The sequence below is a fragment of the Uranotaenia lowii genome, chromosome 1, assembly GCF_029784155.1.
Source record: "Uranotaenia lowii strain MFRU-FL chromosome 1, ASM2978415v1, whole genome shotgun sequence".
Lineage (NCBI taxonomy): Eukaryota > Metazoa > Arthropoda > Insecta > Diptera > Culicidae > Uranotaenia > Uranotaenia lowii.
The window spans coordinates 9549845-9570145 of NC_073691.1; the positions used below are offsets into that span (position 1 = coordinate 9549845).

General features: G+C 42.4%; 1 protein-coding gene across 1 annotated transcript; it reads left to right on the forward strand.

The window, feature by feature from the left end:
- Nucleotides 1-760: 760 nt before the first annotated feature.
- On the forward strand, nt 761-18283 carry LOC129755890 (arf-GAP with coiled-coil, ANK repeat and PH domain-containing protein 1). The gene is made up of 4 exons (XM_055752590.1): nt 761-1644; nt 11264-12286; nt 12354-12575; nt 15145-18283. The coding sequence occupies exons 1-4, from the start codon at nt 1592-1594 to the stop codon at nt 16553-16555; spliced, it is 2709 nt and encodes a 902-aa protein (XP_055608565.1). The 5' UTR covers nt 761-1591; the 3' UTR covers nt 16556-18283.
- The last annotated feature ends 2018 nt before the right edge of the window (nt 18284-20301 follow it).

Genomic DNA, 20301 nt, shown 5'->3' on the forward strand with positions numbered 1-20301 from the left:
AAAAAATGACAAAAACGACAAACATGGAAAAAATGGCAAAAGGGAAACCATTACCATTTTAACGAAAATGTCGCAAATGCAAAATTGAATGAATTGACAAAATTACAATAATTACAAAAATAACTAAAACGCATTGATTACAAAAATGACACAAATTACAAAATTTACATAAGTTACAAAAATTATAAAAAATACAAAGATATATAAAAATTACAAAATGACAGGAATGACAAACATTTAAAATGTGCGAAAAATATTTCATAAATGACAGATATGATAGAATTGATGAAAATTACAAAAATGTTGTTATTTTGTAAATTGTGCCATTTTTATACATTTTTTTTTTATTTTGTCATATTTTTCATTTAAATCGTTTTTATCATATTTGCCACCTTTATTATTTTTATCCTTCGTATCATTCTTGTAGGTACTTTTTGTTATTTCTATAATTTTTGTCATTTTTGAAATTTTTATCGTTTTGGTTATTTAAGTCTTTTTTGCTATGTTTGTCACTTGTAAAAGTTTTAATATTTCTTTCCATATATATTTAAAATTTATGTCAGTTTCTTTTTATCAAATTTTTCTTTTGTGCCGTTTTTGAGAGATTTGTCTTTTTTTAGTTTTTTTGGGTAAAAATTAGAAGCCCCCATGTTACTATAAAATTCATCGCTCTGTGTTCATTTTGGGGCCGCATCGTAAAAGGAGGAGGATGACTCATTCATAAAAGTTTTCATTTCCCACCCAGTTCTGACAGTTCGCCCCAGCTCCATTTCGTTTGGGTGGATGTGTGAAAACCGTGCTGAAAACCAAGTCCAAAAATCGCGGCACAGATCCATCGAAACACAAACCTTCACCTCTTTACACACATTCGTCGTTTAGTTCTTCAGTAGCCAGCTAGCCATCCGAGTGCATTTCGATTCGATTCGTCGGGCGTTCGTGTGTTTTTCCTTTGCCATCGGAAAAATAGCAGCAACAGTGAAAGTTTTTTTCTTGTTTGTCGATGTCGAAGACGGATAATTTGTTCGGATTTGTTGCGTAAAACTTCGGTTATCCGCAGTAGTTAGTTTGTCTTCCGGAAAATCTTCCCCCGGGGACGGTGAGCAAGCTCGGGAATTTGTTCCCCATCAGAAAAGCGGAATTGATTTGCTTGATAGCAAGTGCCGTTTCTTTATTTGCGTTCGTCATCGCGCAATTAGCTCCAGAGCTCTGTGAACTGACGAAGACCCGTCGAAGTTGGTGTTTTGTTACCTCTGCGCTCTGTGTGCTGTTACATATCCACATGAGTTGAGCGTATTTTTTCCTCTTTATTTTGTTATATTACCTGCTGCGCCCCTATAGAGAAGAATCAAACGGCACAGGGAAGGAGGCAAGCCACATAGTAGTATACCACTTCCAGCTGCTTCGGAAACCAGTTGTCTGGTGTATTGAAAGAGAATTTATTAGATAACGTAATAGATCATCCCACTACATTAGTTTACAAGTATGATCTAATAAAGTAAGGATTGTTGAGAGCCTGCGCTGCTGGTCGTAAACAGTGGAATTCCATAAAACACATTCGGGACAGTCCAGGGAACCCGTTAAGCTGAGCACCATGAGCTGCAAAATCGACTTCAGCGAGTGCCTGAAGGATTCCCCCAAGTTCAGGTGCGTATCGAAATATGTCTATCCATAATATACGATATCGATTTGATAATCCTAAGGTCGTATCAACAATACCTAAACAATTCTCCAAGCTTATAATAATTTGTAAGAGACTCATTGGAAAGATTGTCACGTTCGTCTATTGGAATTTCATTACACATATTACGCCTAAACACAAAAAGAAAAATAGACCCGTTGGATCGAATCGATCGCAAGTCTGCAGTCTTTTTGTGACTTGTTATTATGGCCGGCAACTCCCCCCTCAAACATGCCATATCATAAGACTTTTAAATAACACAGTTTAGGCCAAGTTGTTGCGTGTGCACCTCTTGAGCCTGGGGAGACCGAACTCGAAAGAACAACAGTTCAACTTCAACTCAGAGAGGCATGATGGGAAAGGTCGTACAAGTTAAAGCATTTTTTTTGTCTTTACTACTACTGACGTTGACAGATGCAACGCTAGGGTACCCACAAAGAGCGGAAACTCCCCCCATCTGTAATCTGAAGGTGGAGGAGGGGCACAACCCAAAAGACAGACCCACAGAGCTCCCCCCGCGTCACTTAGCGCTCTCGCTGGCTCTGACTTGAGGTTGATGATTCATACATTTATCCGATATCGGTTTGTTACAATCAAACTTCTGCTGGTTTGTCTTGGGTCGCGACGCGCATTGTTGCTTTTTGATGACGCGCGGGCTTGCGGCTAGTTTGAACATTATTCATCTTCTCCGAGCGGCCGTTCCGTGCCGGTTAGTGATTCTGGATTTGTGGCGTTCTTTCTGGTTTGCATTGGTACAAAAAATTAACCTAATGGAAGTGATAATTAAAAGAATAAATCAAACTGATGAAGAAAGGAAAGTGAAACCATAAAAAAAAACTTGGTTCTCGAATCTCTATTTGAGTTTGAATTCCGAATCCGAATACTAGGTCTTAAATCTGAATCTGAAGTCTGAATCATAAATCTGAATATGAAACTTAACTCATGGAGGACCGAAAACGAGATATGGTATTTATCGCTTTTCGCCAGATAAGTACAATAAAGAGCATGAACAAATTAAACAATGCAATGCCTAATATGCTACTAAATGTTTTGAATTTTGGATTTTTCTGTTAAGATTTATTTGCAGTCGCTTATATAAAAACCTGAATCTAACATCGAGAACTAAAATCTAAGTTTGAATTCTAAGATTTGAAATTTAAACTAAAGATTGAATATGAAGTCTGAAATTTAATCCTTTAACGCATAGATGTCTTTTGAAGGAATATATAGAGCTTCCTGATTTAGTAAAACATGGTCATTTTAATTCGAATAACATAATTGAAGGTTTGAAGCCGTTATTTTCAGTCGTATCAGTTGAAGGAAGGACAATGACGGATTAGAGACTGGACTCCACATACACCCCAAGCATTTATCTACTCGGGTCATTTGAAATACAATAAAAGATAATAAACAAAATGGGCTCACCAAATCATGAATTCCATATCTATATCTCCCCTTGTCGACCCCTCCGTTAGACTTCCTTATCCACTGTACTCGATCCGCATCTTCGCCACGACCTTGGTCAAGAGCTTCTTGGGGTGTTGTAGCCTTCGGTGAGTTCTTCTAGTCATCGATCGACCAACCAGCTCGCTAAATGAGAATTATCATGGAAATAAAAAGGAAGAAAAAGGGAAAAATATATAGAAAAGGTATTAGTTTAACTTAAATTCTGTAAAACGATGTTGTTATGTAATTAATAATGTAATTTTGCAGCGTAGCATCTGCTAAGATAGTTGTTCTAATACCCTAGGTATTTGTTTTCATCTGGTGGCCAACCAGTTGTGCACTAACTGCTGTTATCTTCATATAAAAAAAACGTTTTGACAGCACTTAGTGTACAACTAGTGGGCCACCAGGGTAAAAACAAATACGGCATAAGAATCACTGTTGATCTTTGCTATCATGAATCCATCTTGCGAATGGATTGGGAAACATCAGTTGACTGATATATCCAAGTTGAGCTAATTTTATTTAAGCGTGTCTGCTCGTGCAAACGCTCAGTCGAACCAAACAAACAAATGAATGATTATTGTGCAGCACTTGGGCAGTGGAAAGGAGAGATTTCTACTACTTGGAGGTAGAACTTGGAATACTTTATTTGACTATCCTAACATACTATTTATAGGAAAACCATCCCTATGGTTACATATCTAATTGTTGTTATTCATTATGTGTATGTTGTTATTTGTCCCATTGATTGCTTCGATTGGACAAATCTCAACACTCCTCCTCAACATACACATTCGCAGTCTTTTAACTGCCTCCGGCGGCTCCTCCTGAAGATGGGGATGCTACTCTTCAATGCACGCACCGGAATACGCTCTCGCCCCTGTTGCAACGCGATGACTTTCCATGGGTCCAGTTCGACGACCTCCACCGGGATCTGGCACGACGACCTCCCAATGGCTCTGGTCCGACGACCTTCCATGGCTCTGGTCTCAGCGCTCATCATGTGGCTCGAAGCTTCTCTTCCATCTCGACACCTTTCCTGAGGCCTGCGCCTTCCAGTGGTTCCAGCCCGACGACCTCCACTTGGCTTTCCGGTCCGACTACCTTCCATGGCACCGGCTTGGCGACCTTCCGCAAGTCCACCAGTGACTCCTGGTTCAACGACCACCACCTGGATCCTGACTTGACCACGTTCCATGATACCGGCCAGCCAACCTTCCATGGCTTCCGGTTCGACGACCTACCAGTGGCTCTGGTTCGACGACCTCCCATGGGCCACTGCAGTGGCTCCGGCCTGTCGACCTTGTTTGGTTCCGGATCGATGCTCTCCTATTGGCCCGACGCCTCACCAATGGCACGACGACCTTCCTCTGGCTCCCGGCTCGCCGACCTTTTTTTTTTTTCCTTGTAGGGGAGAGCCCACTGCGACCAGTAGTTGATCTATTGTGGTAATTACCCCGCGTTACTGTATGCTATCAGGCTCACCTGCACTATGGGTTGAAGTGACAGTTGATTGCTGATTAAGCATTTTATCCCAATCGGGTATGATATCAAAGATGTATGATATAACCTTCTTAGGGCTGATATGCAACCATATGTCTTGTGCGCTTATTAACTTTGCCCCAAGTACACGCTCTCTCCTATTTAGGAGGGCGCAGCAGTTGCATAGAAGATGCTCTGCAGTTTCTTTTTCGAACCCGCAGAACCGACAGTCATCGTATTGAATAATGTTTATCCGTTTTAGATGTTGTTTTGATGGACAATGTCCGGTCAAGAGACCTGTGTAAGTACTTAACTCGTGCTTACTTAGTTTCAACATGTTTTTGGAGAGTCGTGCGCTTGGTTCAATGAATCTTTTCGCCTGAGCTGCTCCCTCTGCTGTTCTCCAGTTGGAGACAATAGTGGTGCTTTCCCAGTTCTTGAGTTGCATATTCAAGGCACTCCTCGATACTCCGCAGAAAGGTTCAGGTCCAATAAACAGGCCCTGAGACCCTTCCCTAGCTAGCTGGTCTGCTTCTTCGTTCCCTAGGATACCGCAGTGGCCTGGAACCCAGAATAAAAATACTCTGTTTCGTATGGCCAGGTTTCTTAGTGCAACAATACACTCCCATACTAGCTTGGAGTAACATGTAAATGTACTTAGTGCTCGGAGAGCGGCCTGACTGTCAGAGAATATATAGATACTTGTGTACCTGTACCCTCTTTTCAAACAGGCTAAAGTGCATTCTAAAATTGCTTGAACTTCTGCTTGGAATACTGTTGGCCAGTTTCCCATAGGAATTGAGATCCTGAGTCTAGGTCCGAACACCCCTGCCCCAGTTCTTTTATCCATTTTTGAACCATCAGTAAAGAATTTTATCGATCCGGAAGGAACCGCAGGCCCACCTGACTCCCACACGTCCCTATCGTTGATAGTTACATTGTATGGTATGTCTAGGTTGAAAACGGGCTCCATCCAGTCATCATTCTTTACAATAAGTGAGTTTATTTTAAATATCTTCAGAATTTTTAGGTGTCCTGTAAGATCCCCCTCATAGAGAGTTTTATGTTTGGAGAGTCTCAAGGCACTGCGTTCTGCCTCTAGTTCAATAAATTGATGTAGTGGCAGAATATTTAGTAGTGCATTAAGGGCCTCGTTTGATGTGCTTCGCATGGCGCCAGTTATAGCTAGGGTTGCTATTCTTTGAAGCTTCGCTAGTTTCTTCCGGGCCGTAGCTTGCACAGTTTTGGTCCACCATACTAAAGAAGCATAAGAGATTTTGGGTCTTATTATAGCTGTAAATATCCAATGGATAATTTTCGGCCGTAGTCCCCATTTTTTCCCTACTCCTTTGAGGCAGACCCACAGAGATGCTGTAGCCTTGGCTATAACATGCTCTAATTGTGGGTTCCATGATAGTTTTGAGTCTAGTATGATTCCTAGATATTTCACTTGTGATTCGAAGTTTAGCACTTCCCCATCTAATGTTAGAGGTTTTAGTGCAGTTTTTCGTCTCGTAGTGAATGCTATCACAGTAGTTTTGGAAGGGTTTATATTCAATCCCTCTTCCCTGCACCAGAATAGTGCGAAGTTTAGCGCAGATTGCATTCTATTTGACAACACGTTCTCATATTTTCCCCGAACTATTATAACTACGTCATCTGCAAAGCCAATAACTTCGAATCCCATAGATACAAGTTTGTTTAGGAGGTCATCCACGATCAGTGACCACAACAACGGAGATAGAACCCCACCTTGGGGACATCCCTTCGTTGGAGTGGCACTGATTGTAAGTCCTCCCAAGCTTGCATAAATGGTTCTATTTATTAGCATGGCACTAGTCCAGTCAACAATTGCTGTGTGGCACCCTCGTCTTTTCATAGCTGATTCGATTGAGTTGTGAGATGCGTTGTCGAATGCACCTTCAATGTCTAGAAAAGAAGCAAGTGCTATTTCTTTTGCCTCAATGGTCTTTTCTAGTTTTTGTGTTAAGGTATGTAGGGCCGTAACCGTAGACATCCCTTTTTTGTAAGCGAACTGAAAATTGTTCAGTTTACTTAAGCTAAGATACTGCGATTTAATGTGCTCGTCAAGTATCTTCTCCATTATTTTCAAGATAATGGATGTCAGACTGATAGGTCTGAATGCCTTTGGTTGGGTTTTATCTTTTTTCCCTGGTTTTGGGATAAAGATAACACGCACCTTTCTCCACTGTGTGGGAATATGACAAAGTGTCATACTGGCGACGAACATCTCAACCAAGGCAGGTGTTACCATTTGGTTTGCTTGCTGTATTTGGATTGGTATAATCCCATCTTCACCAGCAGCTTTAAATGGCTCGAATGTACTTATTGCCCAGTTAACCATTGACGGTGTAAAGATTGCGCGCGATTTGCGAAGAGCATCATCACGTCTGACATTCCGATTGTGTTGTTCAGCCGGAGTGTCCTTAATCTCTAGACCTTCGATGGATTCTGGGAAATGAGTACTCAGCAGTAATTGAAGCGTTTCTTTCGGGTCTGAAGTGAACTCCCCGTTATTTTTCTTCAATTGACCCAGTCCATTTGAGTGTTCTTTAGATAGAACTTTCTGGAGCCTGGCAGCTTCTGGCGTAGATTGAATGGTATCACACATGTGTCTCCAACTACTCCTTTTAGCTTTTCTAATGTGTTTGTTGTACTCAGTTAGGGACTTACGATAGTCATCCCAGTTTGAGTCAGCTTTTGCTTTGTTGAAAAGTCTCCTTGTTGTTTTCCTTAACTTTTCGAGTTGTCTGTTCCACCAGGGAACTCTTCTATTAGAAACACGTTCCTTCAGTGGACAGCTGGCTTCAAAGGCGTATATGATTTTATTGGTAAAACAGTTTGAAGCTTCCTCTAGCTGCTTTGTTGTTCGTATTTTCACATCCAACAAAGGTTTGCAAGCTTCAAGTGTGTGTTTGTAGAGACTCCAGTTGGTGTTCCTGGGGTCTCTATAAACGTCCCTGATTATTTCCCCTCCCACTATATCGAATGTAATATGTCTGTGATCAGACAGTGATTCTTCATCCGATACCTCCCAGTTTTTTATTTTTCCTAGGAGTAGTGGTGTACATAGAGTAAGGTCGAGGACTTCTTGTCTGTTCGTCGTTACAAACGTAGGTTTGCTTCCCTCATTACAAATTTCAATATTGTTTTGTGAAAGAAACTCTAATAAGGACTCACCTCTAGTGTTGATATCTGTACTTCCCCACAGCGTGTGATGTGCGTTAGCGTCGCAGCATATGAGAAACTGCTGGTTAAGTGCCCGGCATTTTCTCATATATTCTACTACCATCGGTGGGGGTATATCGGTGCTATCTCCGGGAAAATACGCTGAAGCTACACTCACCGTGTGCTTACCTTTCGGTGTTGGTACTTCTATCCGTATAGCCGTGATGTCTCCGTCGATAAATTCTGAAAAGGGAGTAAATTTAATTCTTTTGTTAACTAGTAAAGCAGCCCTCGGGTGAGCGCTTCGTTCGTCGTAGAGAATCTTACCATTAGGCGTATAAAGCCCTTGTACCTTACCCTTGTTAATCCAAGGTTCCTGGATAAAGGCAAGGTCCAGGTTTTCGGAGACGAATCTTCTCAGTAGTGTACTCGAGGCTCCTACAGCGTGGTGAAGATTCGCCTGAACACACTTTAAGGTGTTCATTTCTGTGGTTTTTTGCCCAGGGAGGTGGGGCAAGACACCGGCTTTTTGCCATTTGCATATGTTTGTTTGTCCCGTCTCGGTTTACTCCATGTGCTTTGGGTTGTTGGAGCTGTTTTGGCAGCTTTGAATTTGATATTTGCAGGTTTGTTAGAGGTATCTTTATCTCTAGAACTGCTCTTTCCACTCGGGCCTGGTTTTTGTTGATCTTGTTCCATGGTAAGGCCCAAGTCCAACGTGCCAGTCCCTTCCGGTAAACGATTCGCACAGGATTTACTGAGGCTATCTACCTCTTTCTCGCTGATCCCGGGGTCTGGTCCCTGGTCCATAGATTGGCCCTGGTCCTTTGACTCCGGTTCATTGAGATCGAGAGTTGCCACAGTATCTCCTTTACTTATCGACTCTCGTTCTATGGAATTGACCTGGTCTATTGCCGACTGGTCCTTTACAAGGCCCTGTCTAGGCAGCCCAGGTCGTTGAGCAATTCTTTTGATGTTGCTACCTGTTTCAACCCTGCTTTCAATCCTCCGGTTTACTTTCCAGATTTTACTGGAACCAAAACCGTAGTAGATCACGAAATTTCTTTTCTCCAGCTCTTTCATTGAAATCTCGTCTACAGTGAAGACCACTTCGAGAGCTTCGTTCCGTTTTTGGACATCGTAAAATCTCCAGCTTTCGGTGCTCAACTCTTCGTTTTGGCTTTCGATTGTAGCCTGAACTGTACCGATATCGTCCTCGGCAGCTCCAGGTAGATGAGCCTTCAGGATCTCTGATCTGGGAATTTGATTGTCCCTGACAGCCATTAGCTCTGCACCTGTCCACGGCTTCATTGATGGTATGACTTGTTTTAGCCAGTCCGATGTGGCCTGGTCAAGACAAGTCACTACCATGAACCCAGATTTGAATGAGCATTGTGCGAATTTCGGTTTCAGTCTTTCAAGCCTTTGGCCAAGAACTGCCTTTTTTATCGCCTGCTGTATCATTTTGAGTTGTTCCGTCGTCAACTGTGTGACCGAGTAGTTTTTAGCGAGTATGCCTACCCTAACAGAACTGGCTACCTCTTTGTAAGAAGGCCTTTTCTTGTTTTCACCCGATCTCACTGGGTGGTTGGCCCCATAAGATCGTCCATTTGACGTTTTGTTCTGTGTCCGAGTTTGTTTTTGCTCTTTCGGGTCTTGTCGTTTTGTTGGGGCGTTTGGCCCCTTAGCTCTTTTGGCCTTCGACTTTTCCGCACTACATGAGGCATCCTTGTCCCCACTGCGGGCCCGTTTTGCACTTTTGGCAGGGGGTGTAGATTTCGCAGTAGTTACTAGGCGCATTGCCTCTACATATGGCACGTTTTTCGCGATGAGCTTTCTTAGTCGTCTCTTCGCCGCACCACTAAGTTGCCGTGTATCAAGGTTTTTCGGTTTGATCGGCGTTTGCATCTCCTTGATGGTGACATTAACCCCATCGTCATTGCTCTCGTCATCTCCTTCCGCGGGCGAATCTAAAGCGGAGGAGGAAATGGATGGCACTCCTGTGAAAGACTCGTTTGAGAGCTGTGCTACGAGTTCACTTTCGTTCGTATCCATGGTTTCCGGCTGAGACGAGCAGTCGGCACTCGTATTGTTTTGATTTTGTTTGTTTGTGTACATATTTGATCCCACGAGTTGCTAGGGAAGTAACGGTCAGCCGTGTCAGTGCCCTGCTATGACACAGTAAGGGCTGTATACTGTGGGGTGCGCCCTGGTGCCCCACAGGTTCCGTTAGCGACTGAGATTCCCTCCAGCCATACATCCTATCGTCACGGTGCCTTAGGATTGGGGCACCTCCTCACTTGGCTATTGTCGGTTTGACAACATTGCCCGGGCTTCGGCGCCAGCTGCGTATAGACTTTTAGCTGGCTGTCATTTGTGATCATATGACTCGTGGAGGCGTGAGGTAGGAGCGAGTGAGGACCAGAATTATGTTTGTCATTCCTTCCAGATTGTCAACTCACCATTTGAAGCCCAAAATGCTCGCCGACCTTCCTATGGATCCCGGTCAGCTCGCTATGGATTCGACCCAACGACCTTCCTTGGCACCTGTCCGACGACCACCGTTTTCCTGGCTTGTCGACCTCCAGGACTTCCCGGTTCGACTTCCTTCCAGATGGCTCCTGGTCCTACAACCTTCCACGGTTTCTGGCTTTTCTTGGCTTCGGCTCGTTGTCCTTCCATCGGCTTCCTGGCTGGATGACTGTCCACTGTTGATTCCGCTTCTCCTCCTTTCCACTAGTGCTGGGCCCATAACCTGTTGAGCAGCACTTGGGCAGTGGAAAGGAGAGATCTCTACTACTTGGAATACTTTATTTGACTATCCTAACATCCTTTTTATAGGAGAACCATCCCTATGGTTACATATCTAATTGTTTATTCATTATGTGTATGTTGTTATTTGTCCCATCGATTGCTTCGATTGGACAAATCTCAACAATGATCCTATCTTATGCAGGAAATATAGCTTAGCTGATCTACAGTGGGCACGCACCGTCCTTGCGTTCTACAACTGCTAGCTGTGCTTAAGATTTGATATTCGCTTTTTCGACTACAACGCATTTTCTCGCTGGGTCAGTCCGAAGAGCAACTCGCTGGATTAAGACAGCCTATGCCTTGGTAACAGAGATTCAATCAGTCTGACAGAAGGCGTAACTCCCTTCCCAAAGACCTAAAAATCATCATTATTACCATTTTAAAACACTCTTGTGCAATTACCTGATAACACGATTATGTTTTTGGCCATTGTGTTCATAAGTTTAGTCTAGTCATTATTAAAGGTACAACTATCGTTCAACCAGTATTGCAACACATTTCAAATGATTGTTAAATGTAGAACTTGTATGGGATTTTTTAAATTGTAGTCTTTGATTTTTCAATTGTATTCATCTTTGAAATTCTGTTTGGAACGTCCTTTCATGCTAGTTAAAAAATTTAACTGAACCGTACACATTTCCATCCTTCTAGATTGCGTCTCGAACAAGAAGAAAATGACATCGACCACCTGGAGCAGAAGCTGGACAAAATCATCAAAAGTTGCAGCCTGGCCGTGGACAGTGGCAAGGAGTACATTCGCAATCAGAGCGCGTTCGCCACCTCCCTATGGGATCTGCAAAAGCACTTCCAGGACGACAAATCGTCGACCAATGCGCTTGCGAAGCTGATCCACTGCCTGCAGGAAATGAACAAGTTTCACACAACCCTGCTGGATCAGGCCAATCGGACGGTGCTGAAAAATCTTACCAGTTTTCTCAAGAAGGACGTTAAGGAGGTCAAAGACTATAAGCAAATTTTTACCAAGGTTTCGGAAAATCTGGACGTAGCTGTTTACAAAAATTCTCAGGTTAGCAAAAATCGACCAGCGGACATTGTGGAGGCAGAAAATGTGCTTTCCGCGACTCGTTCCGGTTATAATCACGCAGCCCTAGATTATGTCAACTATATTACGATGCTGCAGAATAGGAAAAGGCACGAAATACTTTACACTCTGTTGAACTACATCAGAGCCTGTAGCACCTATTTTCATCAGGGGTCAGACCTCTGTGAGGATTTTACCTCATTTTTCAAAACGTTGGACGAGGACATTGATCGGATGCGAGGCGAGTACAATCTGTTGGACAAGCAGATGCAAAACCGACACACCTGTGTCAAAGAACTGCTGGACCAGGCGGAGAAATCACTGACCACAGCGAACGAAACTCAAGGCTCCTCCTCCTCCGGTGGTGGCGATGGTGCAGATCCTCGTGCCTCGCAATACTCCGGCCGACTATTGCAGACCCACATGGAAGGCTACCTGTTCAAGCGGACATCGAATGCGTTCAAAACCTGGAACCGGCGGTGGTTTTGCATGCGGGACAATCAACTGTTCTACCGAAAGCGTACCGGTGAAGAGCTTCCCACTGTGATGGAGGAGGATCTACGCCTGTGCACGGTCCGATTGCTATCGGATTCCGATCGTCGCTTCTGCTTCGAAGTCATCTCACCCACCAAGTAAGCTTCAGCTGACGAAGTTTAACAAAATTAAAAAAAAACTTATTATATTAATTTTAAATTTTAGATCCCACATCCTTCAGGCCGATTCGGAGGCTATGTTGAATGCGTGGATCAAGGCGCTGCACAAGGGTATCGATTCGGCCATTCAGAACCACAGCCCGTACAGTAACGATATGCGTGGCATTCAAACGCAATCGCCAACCAACGAGGATGGGCCGAGCAGTTTGGTTACGGGAGCTGGTGGTGGCTTAAGGCCGGGAGATCACAAGAAAGGAGTGAAGAAAATGTGAGTACTAATGTATATTTGTGTTTTATAAATTTGATGATAGACATCCGTCACGAAATGTTGTACTTTTTCATCGGGTCATTTCTCGTGAAAAAAATACAGTTCGAGCAGACCCTATAAGCTCCCCTGAAATTTTGGCGACATCATACTAGCGCCAACTAAAGATTGACGGGTTGGGGTTCAACCTCTAGTTCAAACAATTTTCACGCACACTCGTGCACCAGAGCAATTTACATGACTGTAAACAATATAATCAAAATCATGATGTGAGTGAAGTGACGTCCAACGGAATATAAACGTGGAAATGTAAAACGCAATACTCGATACTAAATTCAACACAGGAAAAAAGGCATTTACTTCCTTCAAGTTGCCAACTCCTACCAATTCTAACCTTCTTATCATTGAAAAATCGAGATTCCAGAAACGGCCGATCGTGGAGTATACGAAATGCTTGATGGGTTATCATTGGTCATCGACTTCACTATCGGTAACGTAGGAAAGTGTAGGAAAGTTAGACTTAAAAAGGTGAACCCGGAACCCCTATGGCTATCACTCGTTTAGCACTTTTTTCGTCAAGGTTCCTCTAAAGCGCTGATCCCTGAACTCGGTAACCATTCCGTTGATGTTGAAACGTATCAATTAGTCAGGGCTAGAAAAGCTACTTTACGAACGTTTTTGATTGCCCGGCTGGGCGTTCACTATATTGGTCTCCAGGAGATGACGATTTTGGCGGGACTTTTCTCCCAAACTCTGCTGCACGGGTGGAGCTATGTCAACTAAATAAAGGTTATGTGAAATGAAACTATTAATTTCGTAAGGGAAATTTAACTACTTTGGGAACATCATATGTACAAAAAAATAGCACACTAGAACTGGTTTAGATGGGGACCATACAATTTGATTTTATTTTTCATCATATTGGTGTTTTTAAGGAAAAGAGAGACTTTTTGCATGAGAGGGCAGATTTACCACAATATCACTGAACAAGGATTAAAAAAAGGTGGAATATGTACTTGCGCTTGGTAGATTTATTGATGTGTTTGCAAAACTCGATGCGGCCGTGATGCTCGTTGGTCGACTCGTTGGGGGACGGTTGACGGGCTGGCGGTGACAAGCTTGACGATGACGATCCAGAAATTGGGGGAGGACCAAACGACGGATTTTCCTTGGCAGATGATTGTTTCAGGCGAATATTTCCAGGCAGTAATGGTCTGTGTTGACGTAGACCAGAATAATGTCCACGTGGAATTTGGGTCTATGTTGACGGAGACCTTTATAATGTCCACATGAACTTAAGGTCAATTTTTACGGGGACCTTAATCATGTCCAGGGAGTGGTGCCCAGGTGAACACAGGAAACTCGCGTGGCTTACGAAACGGCAGGTCTGACGATGACTTTGCCGTTCGCGGATTTTTTTTGGGATGGACGGTGAAATAGTTTTTGGTTTTTCCCTAGTCACATCACTTCACGATTTGCCATCTTCATATAGTGGTTGAGAGGCTTAATCCAATTGCACACTCGCGGTTCACCAGTGACTTACTTGTCACAAATAACGGGGTATGGCGCGGAAAACTATCGTATTTCCAAAACTCACTCCCGGACTAATCGATCGATATTTTAGAAAAGAGGCCTGCTTCACTTTCGGAGGTCCTATATATACCTTTGATTCTCGTCCTTTCCTTTTCATTTCCGCCCATCAAATCCTGTCCCCATCGTTGACGTCTCCATTGATTGACAGGAACAGTACAATTTATTTTTATGGTTGGTGTCTGTTTTTTTTCAAATTCGATGTTTTTTCAAAATCTACATTATAGCATGTTCAAATTCAAATTTTTAATGCGATGTTCCCATTTTTTATGAATTATTAATAGTAATATATTTTAATAGTCCGAACCAAATTATTTTTACATATATAACGAATAGAATAAATAACTACCTAATTATAAAAAAAACTAAACAACAAGAAACAAGTAATACGGAAAATTTAATAAATAACAAAAAATTAATTTATCTAATGGCGACACCAACCTAAGGCTACTAAACACAAATTATGACATATTTGTGTTTAGGAATTTACGGACAATTACAAAAAAAATATAACAATCAAAACCAGTTTACCCAAACAGCAGAATTTTAATTGTAACTCGCAGAAGGCTGGTTACAATGTCCACATAACGAGCGGAAACGTAAACGTGATATTCGTGTATAAATTTTTCCAAGGAAACGAAGGCATTGACTCCCTTAAAACGGACAACGATAATTGGCGTCTCGTTCTGGCTCATTAATTTTCGCTGTTTATGGACAGAGACGGACAACGGAAATCATGAAAGCAAAAAGTAGATAAGTTGGTCTAAACAACTGGGATTGTTTTCTTAGATCGAGGAACCGTGGAAGATTTTTAGCCTCACGGCTCTCTTTATCTACGTCTCAATATTATGTAAACCATGTAAAATTTATTTTTGACTCACAACATTTTCTGTTTAAAGGATTACGATACTTCTCTGTACGATTGTCTATTTTCAGTATAAAGCAGAATATGTTTCTTATGCCCTTCATTTTTACCTTTTAGCAACTGGACCCAAATCTTGCGCATTCCGGGCAACGCTCGGTGCTGCGACTGCGGCAACTCGGACCCGAAGTGGGCCTCGATCAATCTGGGCATTACGCTGTGCATCGCCTGTTCCGGCGTCCATCGTAGTTTGGGCGTTCACTACAGCAAAGTTCGGTCGCTCACGTTGGACGTGTGGGAGCCGGAAATATTGCGGGTCATGATCGAGCTGGGCAACGATGTGATCAATCGAGTTTATGAAGCGAATACGGCCAAGGTGAATCGATTCGATCGGGCGACGGATAATTGTGAGATATCGGTGCGGGAGGCTTGGATTAGGGCCAAATATATCGAGAGACGGTTTGTGCTTCCGTTGGACAGTAGCGGAGGCTTGGATCCGACTCCGACCAGTACCAGCTCTTCGACGTTATCGTTTAAGAGCTTGGACAATGATAGCAGCAAGTATCCGGAAAAGTGGAGTATAAAGAAGTTGAGACGTCGGAGCTATAGAAAGTTGTTGAGGAAGAGAAATGTGGATGAAGAGGGAGCCGAAGGTCCTTCGGGAGATGGTGTTGTCGATACGGATCCAGACGCGGACGAAAAGGATGTGAACCTGAATATTCCAAAGAAGTTTAACGATATTCTGCTGATTGGGGAGAATATAATCGAGAACAATCATAACTTGATGGATGAAAATTTGCTGCTACTGAATTCGGATCAGGAGTCTACGAGTGGGGAGGAAGATAATGGGATCATGGAGTGTGAGGAGTTTGAGAAGCTGAATCCAAATTTTCTGCTGTATAAAGCTGCCAGTGGTCACAATTTGCCGGTGATGTGTCAGGCGATGGCACTGGGAGCTGACAAGAATTGGCGTAACGAGGAAGAACTGGATAGATCTGCGTTGCATGCAGCAGTTATGTCTGGGTCGGTAATGTCTTGCGAGTTTTTGCTGCTAAACGGATGCAATATCAATTCGGTTGATCGGAATGGTTATACGGCGCTCCATTTGGCCGCAGTTCATGGATCAACGGCACAGGCTTATCTGCTGTTGAAACACAAGGCCAGATACGATATTAAGGGAGTGGATGGAAAGGTACCGGTAGACATCGCTATGGAGAGGACCGATGCCGATATCGTGACCCTGCTGAGGTTAGCACAGCTGAACGATGAAATAGGTCCCGGTGAGGATGGGGAGAATTATTCCGGAGGAGATTCCACTTATGCGGCTGTGATGAACGACTTTTCCCACCTGACTTCCATTCAACCCCAGCGGTTGCAGCGAAACAAGAATTCTGCGACGACGGGGGCCGGAGCTTCCACCGATGTTAGTTTAGGATCGCTAGCGGCCCTTCCGTCCGATGCGTCCAGTGCTTCCGGCGATGCCGTGCCGGTTACGGATCTAGACGAAAGAGGAAGCGCCGATGGTAAGTGAATAGTGGGGATGAATGTTGAAGAAGAACTTTTTAGTGGTTGGAATATTTTACACCGATGAGCGATGTCTTAGGAAACGAAAGTGCTTTATATATTGTGACGTTTTGTGTGTTGTTGGCATGAGACGACCATTGTGAATCCGGGTGTCGATTGTGGGACCAATGAAACGTTGGCTTGTTTAGTATTTATTTAGTTATCTCGTGAGGAAGTCTTATTTGTTTTATTTTCTATTTAATAAATTTATGAGCAATCGCTCCTCTTTAATTTTTTTTTATCAATAAACGTACTGCAATGTTATTGAACAAAAAAAAAGGTTGTAAAAAAATTAAGCATGACATCTTGATTTAAAAAAGAGTAAACCAATCTTCTTCTCTATTGTTTTAATGCGATTCGTTAGAAAATGTCCACAGGCCTCAAGTCGACACCACTTGGATTGTACTTATAGAACATAAGATAAAATCAAATTACGTGATATAAAACATTTTAGTTAGACACCACAATGAACGAAAAGTGTTTACCAATGAAAAAAAATGGTATGACAAATCCATGTTTTCTTAAAAAACGCGATTCACATTCACAAACGCAAAATCACATCGAGAAGTATTGCTCCCATGTATGGACAGGCGGCCGTTGTTGCATTTTAAAGCAAAAACTTATTTTCAGCTGCAGCTTGTGCACAATCATTCCATTTTTCACGCCGACCAGTTTATTAATACCTAACGTTAAAGTTCTTAGCCTAGCGTTTTTAGTATTTGACAATACCTATTATAACTAACAAGTACTAAAAAGAGTTAAAAAATGAAAGCACTGTTTCAAACCACATACTATTGTTTTAAACAAATTCCACGTATTGAACGGAGTCAAAATAGCTGCTTACAAAGCCGATTTTAATGTTGAATCTCCTCTTCGAAGAAATAAGGAAAACTGACAAAACATAGAACTAGCTGCTTAAACTGCAGATCCATATTGTTAAGTGACAGTTGATTGTAGCGTATATAGGTTTATCGATCGTTTCTTCCTCTTGTCTGTTCGTTCCTTGCTGTTGTAGTGAGTAAACTAATTTATTGTTAGACAGAAAAAAATCTACTGAACCGATAGCATAGCATTTCAAAGATTAGGTACCTAAAATGCAAATTTGCCAAAAATAAGAAAACTATCAACAATCAATTATTAGACAGAACCAAATCATTATTAGAATTGTACCGACCGAACAAACTTGTTCCTCCCTGTATACTGAAACGATGAGAAACGTCTCTAGCAAACGGTTTTTATCGAAGAACACATAGAAACAAAACCTGACTTGAACTAGAATCTGGAAGTTACAAACCTTTTTATTTTAGTGGCAATTCATGCTATAAGTCGGTTTCGCGTTCAAGTTGGTGGTTTTGAAGTCAAGCGAGCTGGTTATAATTATTTTAACAACTCATAGTCACCATGCATCGCCCTTTGACAATATCAAAAATACTACATTCTTCATCAAGTAAAATCCACCCACCCGCCTAGTAAAATCTAGTAGAAATCAAAGAACAAATCCATGCGCGCATCAAAGTTTCTCTTGTGGAACGAACAATATCCTACCCACATCATCCCAGCTACCTACCAGAGAAACTCTATCAATATTATACATAAAATACATCCACTATTATTATATACACGATTACAATATTACCTATATTGAGAACAGTTATATTATAAAGATGAATAAATACTGCTGTTTTCGGTTTCAAAATCGAACGACGTTTAATAAGATGACAGCCCTATTATATGTATATTCTCGCCAACAGCACGAATACTATGCAAGTTGTCAGGAAACAGAACTACCTTCTAACGATTTAATATCTGCATCTGCACAAAAGAAACGGTCAGATGCTGGTCATTGTGACGGTAAGAAAACCTGCAATAACCGAGTCTTGCTTGACCTATCAAACTGAAGCGGTTTTTTCCGATGGGTTTCATATTCGGAGCTGTTCTTTGAAACTTCTTATTTGACAAGGTGTTAATGAGTAAGTTACCAGCAGGGATCATTGTGATTACTGACCAGAGGTTGAACTAGGTGTTCGTGTCGGGGGTGTCGAATGAAGATGTGAGTCTTCCGAAGGCCCAAAAAAGTAGTGACGCTCATGGAGATCACTATTGGAGGACTTTGAGCGTTATGATTTACAACCGCACGAGTTTTGGTGCAGACGCCGTTAGAGTGCATCGAAAATCCATCATCTCGTGGCCTGCCGGACTATGATGAATTTCCATGTCCTAGTAGCAAGGGAAATGTAGGTTCGGTTCAAGCTCATTTTGCTCGGAATAAGGAGATACGGCGCAATCTTTATTTGTCCATAGTTCATGTCAAGGAATAGGAAAATTACAACTCGCATGACACTTTTATCAAAAAACAGCGTGAGTTTAGGGCGCGGTGAAATCCAAATCATGACTGTGGTGAGACTAAAAAAAACTCAGTTAACATTCTTCTTGTAGCATGTTATTGTCGAGTGATCAAATGCGGAATATTGTCGTTCGAAGCAGTTTTTTTGTGATACGCTGCCTGCGGAGCATCATCCGAGCTTGGTGGCCTGGCAACTGGATCTCAAACGTGGAATTATTTTTTTTTGGATTTTCATCCTCTGGGATGATTCATCCCTACAGAAAAAACGTGGAACTACATCGTCGGTTCGGTGTCATCAAAAGGTCATCTAGCACTACTTGCAAGCGTCGTGGCATCGAATCAACGAGGTTTTTGGTCACACTAGATGGAATGTTCACCCAGATCTCCTTATTCACCGTTCTGAGTTCTGCATTGTTCCTAGGATTTTTATTGTTCAGGCGACTCTTGACCTCCCACCATAGTTGTTCTATCGGATTCAGATCGGGAGAATGCGGAGGCGGTTTGAGTTGTTTGGGGGTAATATTTGGGGTTCTTATCTTGTTGGAAGTAGTAATCACGAGGTAGACCCAATTTATCCATGGAAGGCTGCATGTTATGCTTGAGGATGTTCAAATAACCCATTTAGTTCATTGTTAAGTCAATGAATTCCAGGTCCAGAGGCCGACATTGAACCCACAACATTTGGTTGCCGCCACCGTGTTTTACAGTTTGGACCAAATTCTTGAGCTGGAGCTCCGTTCCAGGATTTCTCCACACCATTTGCCGTCCATCCAATCCGAAAAGGTTTATTTTTGTTGCGTCGGTAAGAAGAACTTTGTTCCAGAACTCTTTAGGCTTATTAATTTAAGCCTTAGCTAACTCCAGTCGTTCTTCATATTTACCTTTGAGATAAAGGGCTTCTTACGGGCTACACGACCTCTCAGACCACTCCTGTGCGCTACCCTCCTCCGGACAGTATCTGCGCGGACAGGTCTTTCGATAGTCCCAGCGACTTCAGTGGCCAAATTCGGAATACTTGTTTTAGGTTTCCTTTTCAAAGTGCGCACAATGACCCGTTCATCTGTAGGAGTCAAGATGCGATTTCGTCCTCTTCCAGCGATTGTTTTCACCGTTTCTTTTGTATTTCCACTATTTGTTGATGTACTGCACTGGAGGGTGGGTTCTCCCGACAGCTTCTGCTATTCCGCAATAACTTTCCGCGACAACACATACTTACTATCAAAGATCGCGTCGCAATGTCCGTTTCCTTGCACTTGTTTGTCATTTTGATCACAACTCTTCGAAATTATACAAAAACAAACACTGCCCAAGTAGTTGGTGGGTTTTGACATGACTAACTGACGAAAAAAACTTCGCTTACCAACATAGGT

Bases quoted from the DNA above. Each gene is read 5' to 3' on its own strand.
- LOC129755890 (XM_055752590.1), top strand. From the start codon at position 1,592: ATGAGCTGCAAAATCGACTTCAGCGAGTGCCTGAAGGATTCCCCCAAG. The intron at 12,287-12,353 runs GTAAGCTTCAGC...TTTAAATTTTAG, and splicing joins GAAGTCATCTCACCCACCAA to ATCCCACATCCTTCAGGCCG. The intron at 12,576-15,144 runs GTGAGTACTAAT...TTTACCTTTTAG, and splicing joins AAGAAAGGAGTGAAGAAAAT to CAACTGGACCCAAATCTTGC.